Source organism: Nerophis lumbriciformis, linkage group LG01 (genome assembly GCF_033978685.3).
Source record: "Nerophis lumbriciformis linkage group LG01, RoL_Nlum_v2.1, whole genome shotgun sequence".
Lineage (NCBI taxonomy): Eukaryota > Metazoa > Chordata > Actinopteri > Syngnathiformes > Syngnathidae > Nerophis > Nerophis lumbriciformis.
In genome coordinates this window covers 6,927,501-6,945,000 of record NC_084548.2, presented here as the reverse complement: position 1 = coordinate 6,945,000, position 17,500 = coordinate 6,927,501, and the positions used below count along the sequence as shown (strand labels likewise).

Sequence of the window (17,500 nt, the reverse complement as noted above, 5' to 3'; positions counted from 1 at the left end):
ATATATATATATATATATATATATATATATATATATATATATATATATACATATATTTGTATATGTATATGTATATTTGTATATATATGTTTACATATACATATGTTGTCAGGTTAAACACTGATGACATCTATTAAACAGACAAAGAAGCAAGGAATTAAACAGAGACAGAATTAAATTTGGCTCAATTGAGGAGAAACATCTGGGCTGTACTCTTGCACAGTGTCCCACCACGCTCTGACGAAAGATTGCACGCCTCCTCTTTTATTTGGACTTTCCCTGATTACACGGCAACAGCTGTTTCCAAAGGGACGGGGGTCGTAAACTTGTAGAGGCAATTTTTTTCTTAAGTGAAAACAGTTTGAGAACTGCATCCCACGCTTTGCATTGGACTTGGTGATGTATGGCTTAGATGCAGCGGCTCGGCCATGGAAACCCATTCCATGAAGCTCTCTGCGTACTGTACGTGGGCTAATTGGAAGATCACATGAAGTTTGGAGCTCTGTAAGCAGCTGACTGTGCAGAAAGTCTTTGCACTATGCGCTTCAGCATCCCTTCTGTGTCAGATTACGTGGCCTACCACTTGGTGGCTGAGTTGCTGTTGTTCCCAAACTCTTCCGTTTTCTTATAATAAAGCCGACAGTTGACTTTGGAATATTAAAAAGCGAGGAAATTTCACGACTGGATTTGTTGCACAGGTGGCATGACAGTTCCACGCTGGAAATGACTGAGAGCGGCCCATTCTTTCACAAATGTTTGTAGAAACAGACTCCATGCCTAAGTGATTAGGACACCTGATTCTCATCATTTGGACGGGTGGCCAAATACTTTTGGCAATATAGTGTATGTCAGCAAACTGCTTTCTTCTGACTGCACCTCGGCTTACGGAGAAAACATCCCCAGCGTCTCCTGGCAATTATCTTGACTAGCGGTGCAGAGCAAATTGTATTTAAGAAATGTAAACAGGAAACGGTCGTCAGTTTGCACGTACAGACGTGGAATGGAAGAGAAGGGCACAGATTTGATTTATAGTCGCAGGATTTGTGTTTACTGCTGGGAGTTATTGTGGGACAATTCCTGCTATAAACAAAGTCAATTCTTTTAGGTGCGATAACAGCTCACCTGTCACGACAGATGCTTTGCTTCCCCAAAAAGATCCAATAGGGACGATTTGGGGAATAATAATGTTTGGAAGGGGGTTGGCTGAACATCACACTGTGATTGATTCTGTCAGGAAAGAATGAAAAGAGCAATTAAATACTAAATAAAAGAGGAAACATGCAAAGAATAACGGAATTAAATACTGTTTAGGGATAATCCTACAAGGTGTAATGTATATAATAATATAGTTGTAATATAACAGGAAAAATAGTCATACCAGTACAAGAATCAGGTATATTTTTAATTGGTAATGTTACAGGAAAAAGTTTATTATATATATATATATATATATATATATATATATATATATATATATATATATATATATATATATATATATATATATATATATTAGAGGTGCGGTTTGCGGGCACAACCGCGGAGTCCGCGGATTATCCGCGGATCGGGCGGATGAAATTTAAAAAAATTAGATTTTATCCGCGGGTCGGGTCGGGCGGTTGAAAAAAATAAAAATTCGATTTTAAATAGATTCAGGCGGGTGGCAGTTAAACCAATTCGGAAATATATACACATAGTTAAATGTTGTTACCCACATACGAAAAACGAGCAGGCACCTGCTGCATATGCCACAACAGAAGAAAAAAAAAAGAAGAGATGGACACTTTTACGGAGCGGAGAAGGGACGCCTCGCCGGGGTCCGGGACCGAGGCCCCTTCCCCCGAGAGGGCCCCACCGGGAGCCGTAGCTGAGGCGATCCGCGAGAAGGGCCCGACGCACGTCCAGGGTCACCACCGCGCCCACCGCACCGACACCCCGCCTCGTCTGCCTTCGCCGCAGCCGGCGTCACGCGCAGCAGGTAAGCAGCTTACCTGCCCGCCACCCCCGTGGCCAGGGGCTCGTAACAGGGGTTACTCCGCGCGCTCCGCCCGCGCAGCTTACCTGCCCGCCACCCCTGTTGCCGGGGGCGCGTAACAGGGGTCACTCCGCGCGCAGTGCGCTCACGAAAGGGGTGGGGCTCACCCTGGTTGATATAGACAGCAGGACGGTGGCCATGTAAGTCGGAACCCGCTAAGGAGTGTGTAACAACCCACCTGCCGAATCAACTAGCCCAGAAAATGGATGGCGCTGGAGCCTTGGGCCCATACCCGGCCGTCGCCGGTAGCGAGACGCGCTTGGAGGTGCGCTCAGCGCGGCTCCCATATGATTGTGCACTGGTGTGCGTCTGGGCCGTGACAGCGTGGCACGCGAATGTCTGTGCTGCATTGGATCAGTCTCCTTTCTTTAACAGGCAAAAGCTTTATAACCTCACTAATGCCTTGCATCGTCTATATTAGATATATAACAACGGGGGGGTGCGGGCGGATGCGGTTCTGGTCAAATGTTACATCGGGTGGATGGCGGATGGTTGACGACTTTCTGATGCGGTTGCGGATGAAATAATTGCCTATCCGCGCATCTCTAATATATATATATATATATATATATATATATGATGAAATAGTCTTGTGATTTTTTCCCACACATACATATATATATATATATATATATATATATATATATATATATATATATATATATATATATATATATATATATATATATATATATATATATATATATATATATATATATATATAGTATGTATATATGTGTGTGAATATATATATGTATATATATGTGTGTTTATATATGTATACTGTATGTATATATACATATATACTGTATACTGTATATATATATATATTATGTATATATGTGTGTGAATATATATATATATATATATATATATATATATATATATATATATTATGTGTGTATATGTATGTATATATTTACATACATACATATACATACATATGTATATACATACATATATATCTATATCTATATATATATATATATATATATATATACATCCATCCATCCATTTTCTACCGCTTGTCCCTTTTGGGGTCGCGGGGGGGTGCTGGAGCCTATCTCAGCTGCATTCGGGCGGAAGGCGGGGTTCACCCTGGACAAGTCGCCATCTCACACTTCATATATATATATATATATATATATATATATATATATATATATATATATATATATATATATATATATATATATACATGTGTGTGTGTATGTGTGTGTGTATAGGTATATCCATATATACGGTATATATTTATATACATTATTGTTTTTTATTTTTTTTTGTCAATAAATGGATAGTAATATGTAAAAAAAAAAACAGCCATGAGATTATGAGAGAAAAGTTGCATTTTAGAGGCGTAGAGGTGTCCTAAAACACAGTCTGTTATGGTGTTTGTTGTTTAACAAAGATCTGTAGAAGCTTTTGAGTGATAAAACTGAGTTTTTTGTCCTGTTGGTCACCTGTTGCAGGTACGTGGATGAAGCCCAGTCGAATGTCCAGGATGCGAGAGAAGAGGGCTGACTTTGTGGCGGGGTGTTTGGGTGGACGGGTCATTGCAGCTGGTGGTCTAGGTCAGTACTTCATTTGGTTCTCATTTTGCTCTTAAAGTGCCGACACACGGTCATCACCATTGTAATAATAATAGTCACAGCCTTGAACACATATTCTACATTCACGTTCATTTTCCACTTGCTTTGCATGTTCTCCTTGATTGAGCTCCATTTGTTCAAGTGAATCCAAAGTGAGGAATCGTTGCAATTAATCCGAGGTCAGCTTTTTCCATGTTTCCACTTCTCAATGACACGCTAATTAAGCAGATATTGACACTCTGTTTTGCTACTGTAAGCAACATTACTCATGCAAACTGCTACACGCTGAATTTAAATGACATTTTATCTGGTGTGACTCAATACACACACACACACTCACACACACACGCAGGCGTGCACACACACACACACACCATCGATTAATCTCAATTGAAGGTGACATGAGGTTTTGTTAAGTAAATCATTAGAGCAGCTAATATATATTTGTTCACAAAGTGGTTGCATCAAAAACATATTATTTTAATTGCCTTTCAGGCTCATAATAAAAGTGTATTTAACTGAATGCGTACATAAGTACAGTAACATCTAATTTGAACATATTATTATACAAAATAAATTGCTATAATATTTTTTGTTTAAGTTACTAACTGTGAGAAGTGCTATATACATCAAATATATATACATAAAACAAACTTGTATTTTTGTCAAGTAAAAATTCATAATATTATGAGAATAAAGGCATAATTTTACAAACATAAAAGTGCAAGGAAGAAAAAGGGATACAGTTGTAACATTATGAGGAAAAATATTACAATAAATCATATTTTATAAAATCAAAAAAACATTTGTAATATTATTTATTAAATTGTATGTAAGCAAGACAGTAATATCGCAAAAAAAAAAAAAAAAAAGATTCAATATTTTGAAAATGTTTCTCTAATATTATAAAAAGGTTTATACTATTTAAGGAAGTAAATTATTTACAGTAAAAAAAAAAAATTATATTGTGTTTATCCTGCACTACCATGAGCTGTACTGTAAAGTTCACATTTTAATGACAATAGAAGGAAGTCTAAGTCTAAGTCTTATGACGTTTGCTTTAGACAAAAATGTTGGAGATATTTTAATATTAGGAGAAAAGACCTTTTGTCACCAGAACAAAGTTATATTATTTAAATAATGAAAAAAAAAATTACAACAAAAGGTCATACAATTCTGATAATAAACATACCATTGTGTAATATATTTATTTATTTACAAACCCATTAAAAATAGTAATGAGAAAAACTACATGGCAAATTGCCGCATCTAGCTCACCATACAATAGTGCAACTAAAAGATGTAACCTTTTCCTGAAAGAGAAATGTTTATTTATTATAAACCACCGCAGCATGTCCACATTAAACAAACGCAAGGAACTGGTCTCATCATGTCGGCACAGAGGCAGGGCACTACTGTGTAAGACCTTAAACAATTACAAGGCACCCATGTAATGTACTCGATACATAAGTGACAGCCACAGACGCTTCAGTAAACTCCCCTGAAGAGCAGGGAAACCTGTGAAACAAACCTGTAGGAATGAAATAACCTCTCTGTGTTTTTTCTTGACCAAAGGAATATTCCGCTCTACTCCTGTATTGAGCACTGTTTAACGGATAAACCACAGCAACCTCGACTTTGTGTGTGTGTATATATATATATATATATATATATATATATATATATATATATATATATATATATATATATATATATATATATATATATATACATACATATATATATATAAATATATATATATATATATATATACATATATATACATATATATATATATATATATATATATATATATATATATATATATATATATATATATATATATAAATATACATATATATATATATAAATACATATATATATATATATATACATATATATACATATATATATATATATATATATATATATATACACCGTATTTTCCGCACTATAAGGCGCACCGGATTATAAGGTGCACCTTCAATGAAAACGTTCATATATAAGGCGCACCGCATTATAAGGCGCATAGAATAGACGCTACAGTAGAGGCTGGGGTTGCGAGACCTGTTGTGGCTCAATATTGGTCCATATATAAGGCGCACCGGATTATAAGGCGCACTGTCAGCTTTTGAGAAAATTTGAGGTTTTTCATAGGTGCGCCTTATAGTGCGGAAAATCCGGTATATATATATATATATATATATATATATATATATATATATATATATATATATATATATATATATATATATATATATATATATATATATATATATATACCGGATTTTCCGCACTATAAGGCTCACCTAAAAATGTGCGGAAAATCCGGTATATATATATATATATATATATATATATATATATATATATATATATATATATATATATATATATATATATATATATATATATATATATATATATATAATGTTATATAATAAGGCGCACCTAAAAATGTGCGGAAAATCCGGTATAGATGTATATATATATATATATATTTACATTTTTAGGTGCGCCTTATAGTGCGGAAAATCCGGTATATATATATATATATATATACTAGATTTTCCGCACTATAAGGCGCACCTAAAAACCTCAAATTTTCTCAAAAGCTGACAGTGCGCCTTATAATCCGGTGCGCCTTATATATGGACCAATATTGAGCCACAACAGGTCTCGCAACCCCAGCCTCTACTGTAGCGTCTATTCTATGCGCCTTATAATGCGGTGCGCCTTATAATGCGGTGCGTCTTATATATGAACGTTTTCATTGAAGGTGCACCTTATAATCCGGTATATATATATATATATATATATATATATATATATATATATATATATATATATATATATATATATATATATATATGTATACCGGATTTTCCGCACAGGCGCACTGTCAGCTTTTGAGAAAATTTGAGGTTTTTAGGTGCGCCTTATAGTGCGGAAAATCCGGTGTATATATATTTATATATATATATATATATATATATATATATATATATATTTATATATATATATATACTCCTATTAAATCAGAGTCAATAGTAGGACATCATTTAAAAAGGTCATTGTTATTGTTACGCCGCCATCCTGTGTTAATGTCTGTTTATAATTGTGATCAAAAATGTAACTATTTAATGATCTTGAAAACCTCTTTTCAAATGGTTGTGTTATCATTTACATACCAAATAATATTTTGTGACATATAACCTTATGACAGGAGGCTGAAATGTATATTGTGATGTATTGCACTTCATGGTCACTTTTCTGTGTCAATCACATCCTCCTCAAAAAAGTGACCATTTTCTTTTTTGCGCCATGACTAGGGAATGTTGTTTGATTTGGGTTATATAAGTAAATGCTGGTTGTTTGGAAGGTTGTTTGGATTGATTTTTATAAGTGAATGTTGTGCATGAATTTTCCAGAAAATGCACTTTGTGGTCACTTTTCTGTGTCAATCACGTCCTTCTCAAAAAAGTGTTTTTTGTTTTTTTTCCTGCGCCATGACTAGGGAAGGTTGTTTGGATTGAGTTATATAAGTAAATGATGTGCATTAATTGCACTTCATGGTCACTTTTCTGCGTCAATCACGTCTTGCTCAAAAAAGAGATTGTTTTTCCCCCCTGCGCCATGACTAGGGGAGGTTGTTTGGATTGGTAAATGCTGTGCATTAATTTTTCCAGAAAATGCACTTTGGGGTCACTTTTCTGTGTCAATCACGTCCTCCTTAAAAAAGTGAAATTTTTTTACCCCTGCCCCAAGACTAGGGAAGGTTGTTTGGATTGGGTTATTTAAGTAAATGCTGTGCATAAATGCACTTCATGGTCACTTTTCTGTGTCAATCACGTCCTCCTCTAAAAAGTGAAATTTTTTCCCCTGCGGCATGACTAGGGAAGGTTGTTTGGATTGGGCTGTATAAGTAAATGCTGTGCATGAATTTTCCAGAAAATGCACTTCATGGTCACTTTTCTGTGTCAATCACGTCCTCCTCAAAAAAGTGTAAATTTTCTTTTCTGCGTCATGACTAAGGAATGTTGTTTGGATTGGGTTATATAAGTAAAATGCTGTGCATTAATTTTCCACAAAATGCACTTTGTGGTCACTTTTCTGTGTCAATCACGTCCTCCTCAGAAAAGTAAAAACGTTATTTTCTGCGCCATGACTAGGGAAGGTTGTTTGGATTAGGTTATATAGGTAAATGCTGTGCATGTATTTTCCAGAAAACGCACTTCATGGTCACTTTTCTGTGTCAATCACGTCCTCCTCAAAAAAGTTTTTTTTTTTTTTGCTGCGCCATGACTTGTGAAGGTTGTTTGGATTGATTTATATAAGTAAATGCTGTGCATGAATTTTCCAGTAAATGCACTTCATGTTGACTTTTCTGTGTCAATCACGTCCTCCTCCTCAAAAAAAAAAAGTTTCCCCCCCTGCGCCATGGGAAGGTTGTTTGGATTGGGTTATATAAGTACATTTTGTGCATGATTTTTCCAGAAAATGCACTACGTGGTCACTTTTCTGTGTCAATCACGTCCTTCTCAAAAAAGTGTTTTTGTTTTTTTTCTGCGCCATGACTAGGGAAGGTTGTTTGGATTGGGTTATATAAGTAAATGCTGTGCATTAATTGCACTTCATGGTCACTTTTCTGTGTCAATCACGTCCTGCTCAAAAAAGAGATTGTTTCCCCCCCCCTGCGCCATGACGAGGGGAGGTTATTTGGATTGGTAAATGCTGTGCATTAATTTTTCCAGAAAATGCACTTCGTGGTCACTTTTCTGTGTCAATCACGTCCTCCTCAGAAAACTGAAAATGTTATTTTCTGCGCCATGACTAGGGAAGGTTGTTTGGATTGGGTTATTTGAGTAAATGCTGTGCATAAATGCACTTCATGGTCACTTTTCTGTGTCAATCACGTCCTCTTCTAAAAAGTGACATTTTTTTCCCCCTGCGCCATGACTAGGGAAGGTTGTTTGGATTGGGCTGTATAAGTGTATGCTGTGCATGAATTTTCTAGAAAATGCACTTCATGGTCACTTTTCTGTGTCAATCACGTCCTCCTCAAAAAAGTGTAAATTTTCTTTTCTGCGTCATGACTAAGGAATGTTGTTTGGATTGGGTTATATAAGTAAAATGCTGTGCATTAATTTTCCAGAAAATGCACTTTGTGGTCACTTTTCTGTGTCAATCGCTTTGAGTACCTTGAAGGTAGAAAAGCGCTATACAAGTATAACCCATTTATCATTATCATTTATCACGTCCTCCTCAGAAAAGTGAAAATTTTATTTTCTGCGCCATGACTAGGGAAGGTTGTTTGGATTAAGTTATATAGGTAAATGCTGTGCATGTATTTCAAGAAAATGCACTTCATGGTCACTTTTCTGTGTCAATCACGTCCTCCTCAAAAAAGTTTTTTTTTTTTTTGCTGCGCCATGACTAGGGAAGGTTGTTTGGATTGATTTATATAAGTAAATGCTGTGCATGAATTTCCAGTAAATGCACTTCATGTTGACTTTTCTGTGTCAATCACGTCCTCCTCAAAAAAAAAAAAGTTTTCCCCCCTGCGCCATGGGAAGGTTGTTTGGATTGATTTATATAAGTAAATGTTGTGCATGATTTTTCCAGAAAATGCACTACGTGGTCACTTTTCTGTGTCAATCACATCCTTCTCAAAAAAGTTTTTTTTTTTTTTTTTTTCTGTGCCATGACTAGGGAAGGTTGTTTGGATTGGGTTATATAAGTAAAGGCTGTGCATAAATTGCACTTCATGGTCACTTTTCTGTGTCAATCACGTCCTGCTCAAAAAATAGATTTTGTTTTCCCCCCTGCGCCATGACTAGAGGAGGTTGTTTGGATTGGTAAATGCTGTCCATTAATTTTTCCAGAAAATACACTTTGTGGTCACTTTTCTGTGTCAATCACGTCCTCCTTAAAAAAGTGACATTTTTTTCCCCCTGCGCCATGACTAGGGAAGGTTGTTTGGATTGGGCTGTATAAGTGTATGCTGTGCATGAATTTTCTAGAAAATGCACTTCATGGTCACTTTTCTGTGTCAATCACGTCCTCCTCAAAAAAGTGTAAATTTTCTTTTCTGCGTCATGACTAAGGAAGGTTGTTTGGATTGGGTTATTTAAGTAAATGCTATGCATAAATGCACTTCATGGTCACTTTTCTGTGTCAATCACGTCCTCCTCTAAAAAGTGACATTTTTCCCCCCTGCGCCATGACTAGGGAAGGTTGTTTGAATTGGGTTATATAAGTAAAATGCTGTGCATTAATGTTCCAGAAAATGCACTTTGTGGTCACTTTTCTGTGTCAATCACGTCCTCCTCAGAAAAGTGAAAATGTTATTTTCTGCGCCATGACTAGGGAAGGTTGTTTGGATTAGGTTATATAGGTAAATGCTGTGCATGAATTTTCCAGAAAATGCACTTCATGGTCACTTTTCTGTGTCAATCACATCCTCCTCAAAAAAGTTTTTTTTTTTTGCTGCCCCATGACTAGGGAAGGTTGTTTGGATTGATTTATATAAGTAAATGCTGTGCATAAATTTCCATTAAATGCACTTCATGGTGACTTTTCTGTGTCAATCACGTCCTCCTTCTCAAAAAAAAAAAAGTTTTCCCCCTGCGCCATGGGAAGGTTGTTTGGATTGGGTTATATAAGTAAATGTTGTGCATGAATTTTCCAGAAAATGCACTACGTGGTCACCCCTCTGTGTCAATCACGTCCTTCTCAAAAATGTTTTTTTTTTTTTTCTGCGCCATGACTAGGGAAGGTTGTTTGGATTGGGTTATATAAGTAAATGCTGTGCATAAATTGCACTTCATGGTCACTTTTCTGTGTCAATCATGTCCTGCTCAAAAAATAGATTTTGTTTTCCCCCCCTGCGCCATGACTAGGGGAGGTTGTTTGGATTGGTAAATGCTGTCCATTAATTTTTCCAGAAAATGCGCTTAGTGGTCACTTTTCTGTGTCAATCACGTCCTCCTTAAAAAAGTGACATTTTTTTCCCCCTGTGCCATGACTAGGGAAGGTTGTTTGGATTGGGTTATTTAAGTAAATGCTGTGCATAAATGCACTTCATGGTCACTATTCTGTGTCTGTGTCAATCACGTCCTCCTCTAAAAAGTGACATTTTTTCCCCCTGCGCCATGACTAGGGAAGGTTGTTTGGATTGAGTTATATAAGTAAAATGCTGTGCATTAATTTTCCAGAAAATGCACTTTGTGGTCACTTTTCTGTGTCAATCACGTCCTCCTCAGAAAAGTGAAAATTTTATTTTCTGCGCCATGACTAGGGAAGGTTGTTTGGATTAGGTTATATAGGTACATGCTGTGCATGGATTTTCCAGAAAATGCACTTCATGGTCACTTTTCTGTGTCAATCACGTCCTCCTCAAAAAAGTGTTGTTTTTTTTCCTGCGCCATGGCTAGGGAAGGTTGTTTGGATTGATTTATATAAGTAAATGCTGTGCATGAATTTCCAGTAAATGCACTTCATGTTGACTTTTCTGTGTCAATCACGTCCTCCTCAAAAAAAAAATAGTTTTCCCCCCTGCTCCATGGGAAGGTTGTTTGGATTGGGATATATAAGTAAATGTTGTGCATGATTTTTCCAGAAAATGCACTACGTGGTCCTCAATTTTTTTTATTTTTTTTATTTTTCCTGCGCCATGGTTGTTTGGATTGGTAAATGCTGTGCATTAATTTTTCCAGAAAAATGCACTTCGTGGTCACTTTTCTGTCAATCATGTCCTCCTCAAAAAAGTGACAATCAAGCACCTATCATACGGGCAGTTATTTTGCAGACGCGGTTTGTAGTTTGGACACCCCTGTTTTAGTCCATATCCCCCGTCCCACTATTACATAATGCTAAAGATATAATATTATGATGGAAAAACATCTTAATATTGCTAGAAATATTGCTATTTATACATAAAACCCATGAGGGATGAATCACTGCGTGTTTTGGAGAAGAAAAAAGTGAAAACAGAAGGAAGATCATTTGAGACAAGAGGCCTTGAAGAGGAACGAGATTTTAAAAAAGAAAAAAGAAAAAGAGGGACAAGGGGACAATTCAAATCAGAGGAGACATGAAAACAGATGAGCCGGAATGGGATGAAAAGGTCTAAAAAGAAAAGAGGAGAATAAAAGTGAAGGGCGTATGCACGAGTTGATGGAAGGCAACAAAGGAAGGATCAAAGCAGCGATAAGGAATGGACGTGACATATCAAAGTCATGACAGGAAGCCTTTGGAGCTGCAGGAAGAGAGTGTGTGACGTGTGTGTGTGTGTGTTTTCATGCAAGGAATAAATAATACAGCGTCACACCCGTGTACACCCCGCCATGTGACGCCCGTCGCCTTGGTAACAACCTGATGCTCGCGTGATGTCTAACGACAGGCGCAGCTGCGGAAGAAGTCATCTGGTAACATTTCATCTCCAAATAGGCCCTCTGGTCCTGCACCTTAATGGAAGTGAACACATTGTTGAGTAGCCGATGTGCCATTTAAGTAAAGAACATTTCATGAATATTGCTTTACAGTACATTTGCATTTAAATGGGTTTTTTTTTTCCTGCGAACTTGCTAAAAAAAAGAAAGGTGAGTCAGGATAAATACAGTAAACATGAGTGTTCATATTGCACTATTCCTCACTTAAATGCCCTTTTTTCCACCACTGCTTATTTATTTATTTTTTTTGGGGGGGGAATTACGAATATTTTTTGTGGGATAACTGCATGCTGCTTTTATTAAAGCCACAATAATATGTTTTATCCTCGGTGATTGAGTAATACAAGTTTTTTGGCAAACCTGCATGGATAGACTAGTTAGGATAGGGAAGGAAAAGAAAGAAAACCAAGCAATATTTGTTTGTATTTTTCGGACTTAAAAATCCTTTCATTTTCTCAAAAATCGGTACGGACTAATTCTGGTTGCGCTTACCGACCTTGAAGCCATTCTATTTGGTACATGGTGTAATGATAAGTGTGGCCAGTAGATGGCAGTCACACATAAGAGATACGTGTTTGAGTTTGAGTTTATTTCGAACATGCAAGCATACAACATGATAGATCACAATTTCCAGTTTCTCTTTTCAACATGTTCAAAAAGGAGTAGGAAGAAGCAGAGCTTATTTAATCCTACCCCTTTTCCTTTACATAACAGTTGCTGAAACTTTTGTTCACTTCCTGTTCTCAATTTATTCACAATATACTCCATAAGTAATCACAATAGAAAATACATAAATAAATAAACAAATAATACCCGGTGAAGTAAGTTACATTTCATATGGTGAGATGAGTAAGATTATTTTGAAAATGACAAACTGTAAGATGACACCAGCGAGCTTCTTTGGCTATTTTTAAGACCCTTCTTAAAACCCATTTTTATTCACTGGCTTTTAACCCAGCATGAGACTTTAAACTGTTTTTAGCTTTTAACTTTTTGAACTGTTTTTAACTTTTAAACTGTTTTTATCTAACAAAACTGTTCTTAGGGTAATTTATATTTGCTTTTTAAATGTGTATTTTTATTTCTGTTTTAAATGTTATTTTTTAGTCTGTCCTTTGCCTCCGTTTCTTTGTGGTGTACAGCCCTTTGTTTTTCAACTGTGCTTGTCTTAAAAGGGCTATATAAATAAAGTTGGTATGGTATGGCATGGTATGGTACATTCATCCTCCGCTGTTGCCATTTTTAATATAAAGTAGTGTAAAGTTCTTACTTATATCTGTCAGTAAACTCGCCATGAAAGCACTAAAACATACCGGTGTAGTGAGTTTACATTATTCACCCAAGGAATAATTCTGGTTGTGCTTACCTACCTCGAAGCTATTTTATTTGGTACATGGTGTAATGATAAGTGTGGCCTGTAGATGGCAGTCACACATAAGAGATGCGTGTAAACTGTAAGATGACACCAGCGAGCAACACCGAAACATTGATGTTTCATTGAGAATATAGAACGCTTGGCGCTCAAAAATCCGTCAAAATGTTTTGGTGCAACTTTGGTAAGCTATGAAGCCGCACCGCTTGATGGATTGTCGGAGCATTACGGCTAACGTAGTCAACATACGGTATTAGTATGGTGTGTGTATAAGGGACCGCAAATTGGCACCTATTAGCGGACATATCTGGCGTTTTGTTTCGCAATATTGTGCAAAAATAACTTTTCTTACCTTCTGGTACCTGCTGATGTGTATTTGGGATCTGCATAAGTCCTGAAAATGTGCCCGTGTCTGCCTTTGTAGTCTGTGCCGATGCCGTCGTCGATAAGCGTCTTCTTTTTCTCGATCTTCTTGTTATGGGACATTCATCCTCCGCTGTTGCCATTTCTAATATAAAGTAGTGTAAAGTTCTTACTTATATCTGTCAGTAAACTCACCATGAAAGCACTAAAACATACCGGTGTAGTGAGTTTACATTATTCACCCAAGGAATAATTCTGGTTGTGCTTACCTACCTCGAAGCCATTATATTTGGTGCATGGTGTAATGATAAGTGTGGCCAGTAGATGGCAGTCACACAGAAGAGATATGTGTAAACTGTAAGATGACACCAGCGAGTAACACAGAAACATTGATGTTTCATTGAGAATATAGAACACTTGGCGCTCAAAAATCCGTCAAAATGTTTTGGTGCAACTTTGGTAAGCTATGAAGCCGCACCGCTTGATGGATTGTCGGAGCATTACGGCTAACGTAGTCAACATACGATATTAGTATGGTGTGTGTATAAGGGACCGCAAATTGGCAACTATTAGCAGACATATCTGCCGTTTTGTTTCGCAATATTATGCAAAACCAACTTTTCTTACCTTCTGGTACCTGCTCATGTGTATTTGGGATCTGCATAAGTCCTGGAAATGTGCGCGCGTCCGCCTTTGTAGTCAGTGCCGATGCCGTCGTCTTCTTTTTCTCTATCTTCTTGTTATGGGACATTCATCCTCCACTGTTGCCATTTTAAATATAAAGTAGTGTAAAGTTCTTACTTATATCTGTCAGTAAACTCACCATAAAAGCGCTAAAACATACCGGTGTAGTGCGTTTACATTATTCACCCAAAGAATAATTCTGGTTGTGAAGCTATTTTATTTGGTACATGGTGTAATGATAAGTGTGGCCAGTAGATGGCAGTCACACATAAGAGATACGTGTAAACTGTAAGATGAAACCAGCGAGCAACACCGAAACATTGATGTTTCATTATGAATATAGAACACTTGGCGCTCAAAAATCCGTCAAAAATGTTTTGGTGCAACTTTGGTAAGCTATGAAGCCGCACCGCTTGATGGATTGTCGGAGCATTACGGCTAACGTAGTCAACATACGGTATTAGTATGGTGTGTGTATAAGGGACCGCACATTGGCACCTATTAGCGGACATATCTGGCGTTTTGTTTCGCAATATTGTGCAAAAATAACTTTTCTTACCTTCTGGTTCCTGCTGATGTGTACTTGGGATCTGCATAAGTCCTGAAAATGTGCCCGTGTCTGCCTTTGTAGTCTGTGCCGATGCCGTCGTCGATAAGCGTCTTCTTTTTCTCGATCTTCTTGTTATGGGACATTCATCCTCCGCTGTTGCCATTTCTAATATAAAGTAGTGTAAAGTTCTTACTTATATCTGTCAGTAAACTCACCATGAAAGCACTAAAACATACCGGTGTAGTGAGTTTACATTATTCACCCAAGGAATAATTCTGGTTGTGCTTACCTACCTCGAAGCCATTATATTTGGTGCATGGTGTAATGATAAGTGTGGCCAGTAGATGGCAGTCACACATAAGAGATATGTGTAAACTGTAAGATGACACCAGCGAGTAACACAGAAACATTGATGTTTCATTGAGAATATAGAACACTTGGCGCTCAAAAATCCGTCAAAATGTTTTGGTGCAACTTTGGTAAGCTATGAAGCCGCACCGCTTGATGGATTGTCGGAGCATTATGGCTAACGTAGTCAACATACGGTATTAGTATGGTGTGTGTATAAGGGACCGCAAATTGGCACCTATTAGCGGACATATCTGGCGTTTTGTTTCGCAATATTGTGCAAAACCAACTTTTCTTACCTTCTGGTACCTGCTCATGTGTATTTGGGATCTGCATAAGTCCTGAAATGTGCCCGTGTCTGCCTTTGTAAGCGTCTTCTTTTTCTCTATCTTCTTGTTATGGGACATTTATCCTCCACTGTTGCCATTTCTAATATAAAGTAGTGTAAAGTTCTTACTTATTTCTGTCAGTAAACTCACCATGAAAGCGCTAAAACATACCGGTGTAGTGAGTTTACATTATTCACCCAAGGAACTTGAGTTATTAGAGAGTTCCGGTCAGACGGTTTTTCACGGGACACATTCCTGGTGTTGTTGTTGCACTCGTGAGCCACGCTGCTCCGTTATTGATTGAAGTAAAGTCTTAATGTCATTAAAACAGTTGGCGCCATCTTTTGATACTTCTTCCACTCCCGTCCTTGCACGCTACACCGCTACAACAAAGATGACGGGGAGAAGACGCTGCCGAAGGTGAACCACGTAAATAAGACCGCCCACAAAACGGCACATCCTGAACCGGCTTGAAGATGATCTGTAAAACATCATCTATGCAACATTTTGACCAAAGAACTACCATTACATGTTATGTAGACCACAAGGAAGTATTTTACATTTAGAAAAAAAAAATGCTAATATGATCACTTTAATGCGACTTATAATCCAGTGCGCCTTATATATGAAAATAGACCTGACTAGACCCGCTCATCGGCAGTGCGCCTTATAATCCGGTGTGCCCTATGGTCCGAAAAAAACTGTAATCCAATATTGGCATGAATCATAGTATACACTTTTATTCTCCATCCATCCATTTTCTACCGCTTGCCCCATTTGGGGTCGCGGGGGGTGCTGGAGCCTATCTCAGCTGCATTCGGGCGGAAGGCGGCGTACACCCTGGGCAAGTCGCCACCTCATCGCAGCACTTTTATTCTGTAGTGTGGAATGTTAGAAAATACTTGATCAAATCAAATTGCTCGGAGAACACTAACAACACAAAAACACTAACATTATTATGACCGATCTTGAAGGGAAGTGGTAATTATTTTGGGGACACCCAGAGATCACAATAATTCATTAAGTTTAGCTTATGATGCAGTAAGTTTGAATGACACGGACACGTTTGTTCCTGGATCCTTTGTCCCTGTAAGTAATATGCAACTATAATTATTTGATACTTTTATGTTGACAATTGTGCTGTTTTAGACTGCAATATTGTTCAATTAAGGGCATTCATGACGTATGTCTAGCTTGTGTGCTATTGTGTGCTTAGCTGTTGTCTAGCAGCTAAGTTCTAGTAGCCTATAGCCTGCCGTGTTCACCTTTTATAAACGGCTGCACTAAAATAACTTCAATACAAAAGCAAGTATGGGATGATATTGGTTTGCATAAAAAAATCTGATAGTGTTTATTAGTAATATATACATATACACATATGTATATACTAGTGTTGTCCCAATACCAATATTTTGCTACCAGTACCGGTACTTTTTAGAGGCGGTATAGTACCGAATATGATTCATTAGTATCGCGGTACTATACCAAACCCTATAGTGAGTATATGTATTTATATATACATGTGTGTGTATGTGTGTTTATGTATGTACATATATATATATATATATATATATATATATATATATATGAATGTTTATGAATGTGTATATATATGTGTGTCTGTGTATATACATGTGTGTATATATGTATTTATATATGTATATATGAGTATTTACATATAATATATATATATATATGTATAAATACATATATATATATATACATAAATATATACACACACATATATACATATATACTGTACATACATATAGATATG

At 36.9% G+C, this 17,500-nt stretch overlaps 1 protein-coding gene across 2 annotated transcripts in view; it reads left to right on the top strand.

Moving 5' to 3' along the window:
- klhdc8b (kelch domain containing 8B) overlaps positions 1-17,500 on the top strand; it is a 327,420-nt gene that overhangs the window by 308,206 nt on the left and 1,714 nt on the right. For both annotated transcript variants that reach the window (XM_061974191.1, XM_061974180.1), the window contains one exon: positions 3,505-3,606. In XM_061974191.1, the coding sequence (XP_061830175.1) occupies positions 3,505-3,606 (102 nt within the window). The remainder of the gene's footprint in view (positions 1-3,504; positions 3,607-17,500) is intronic.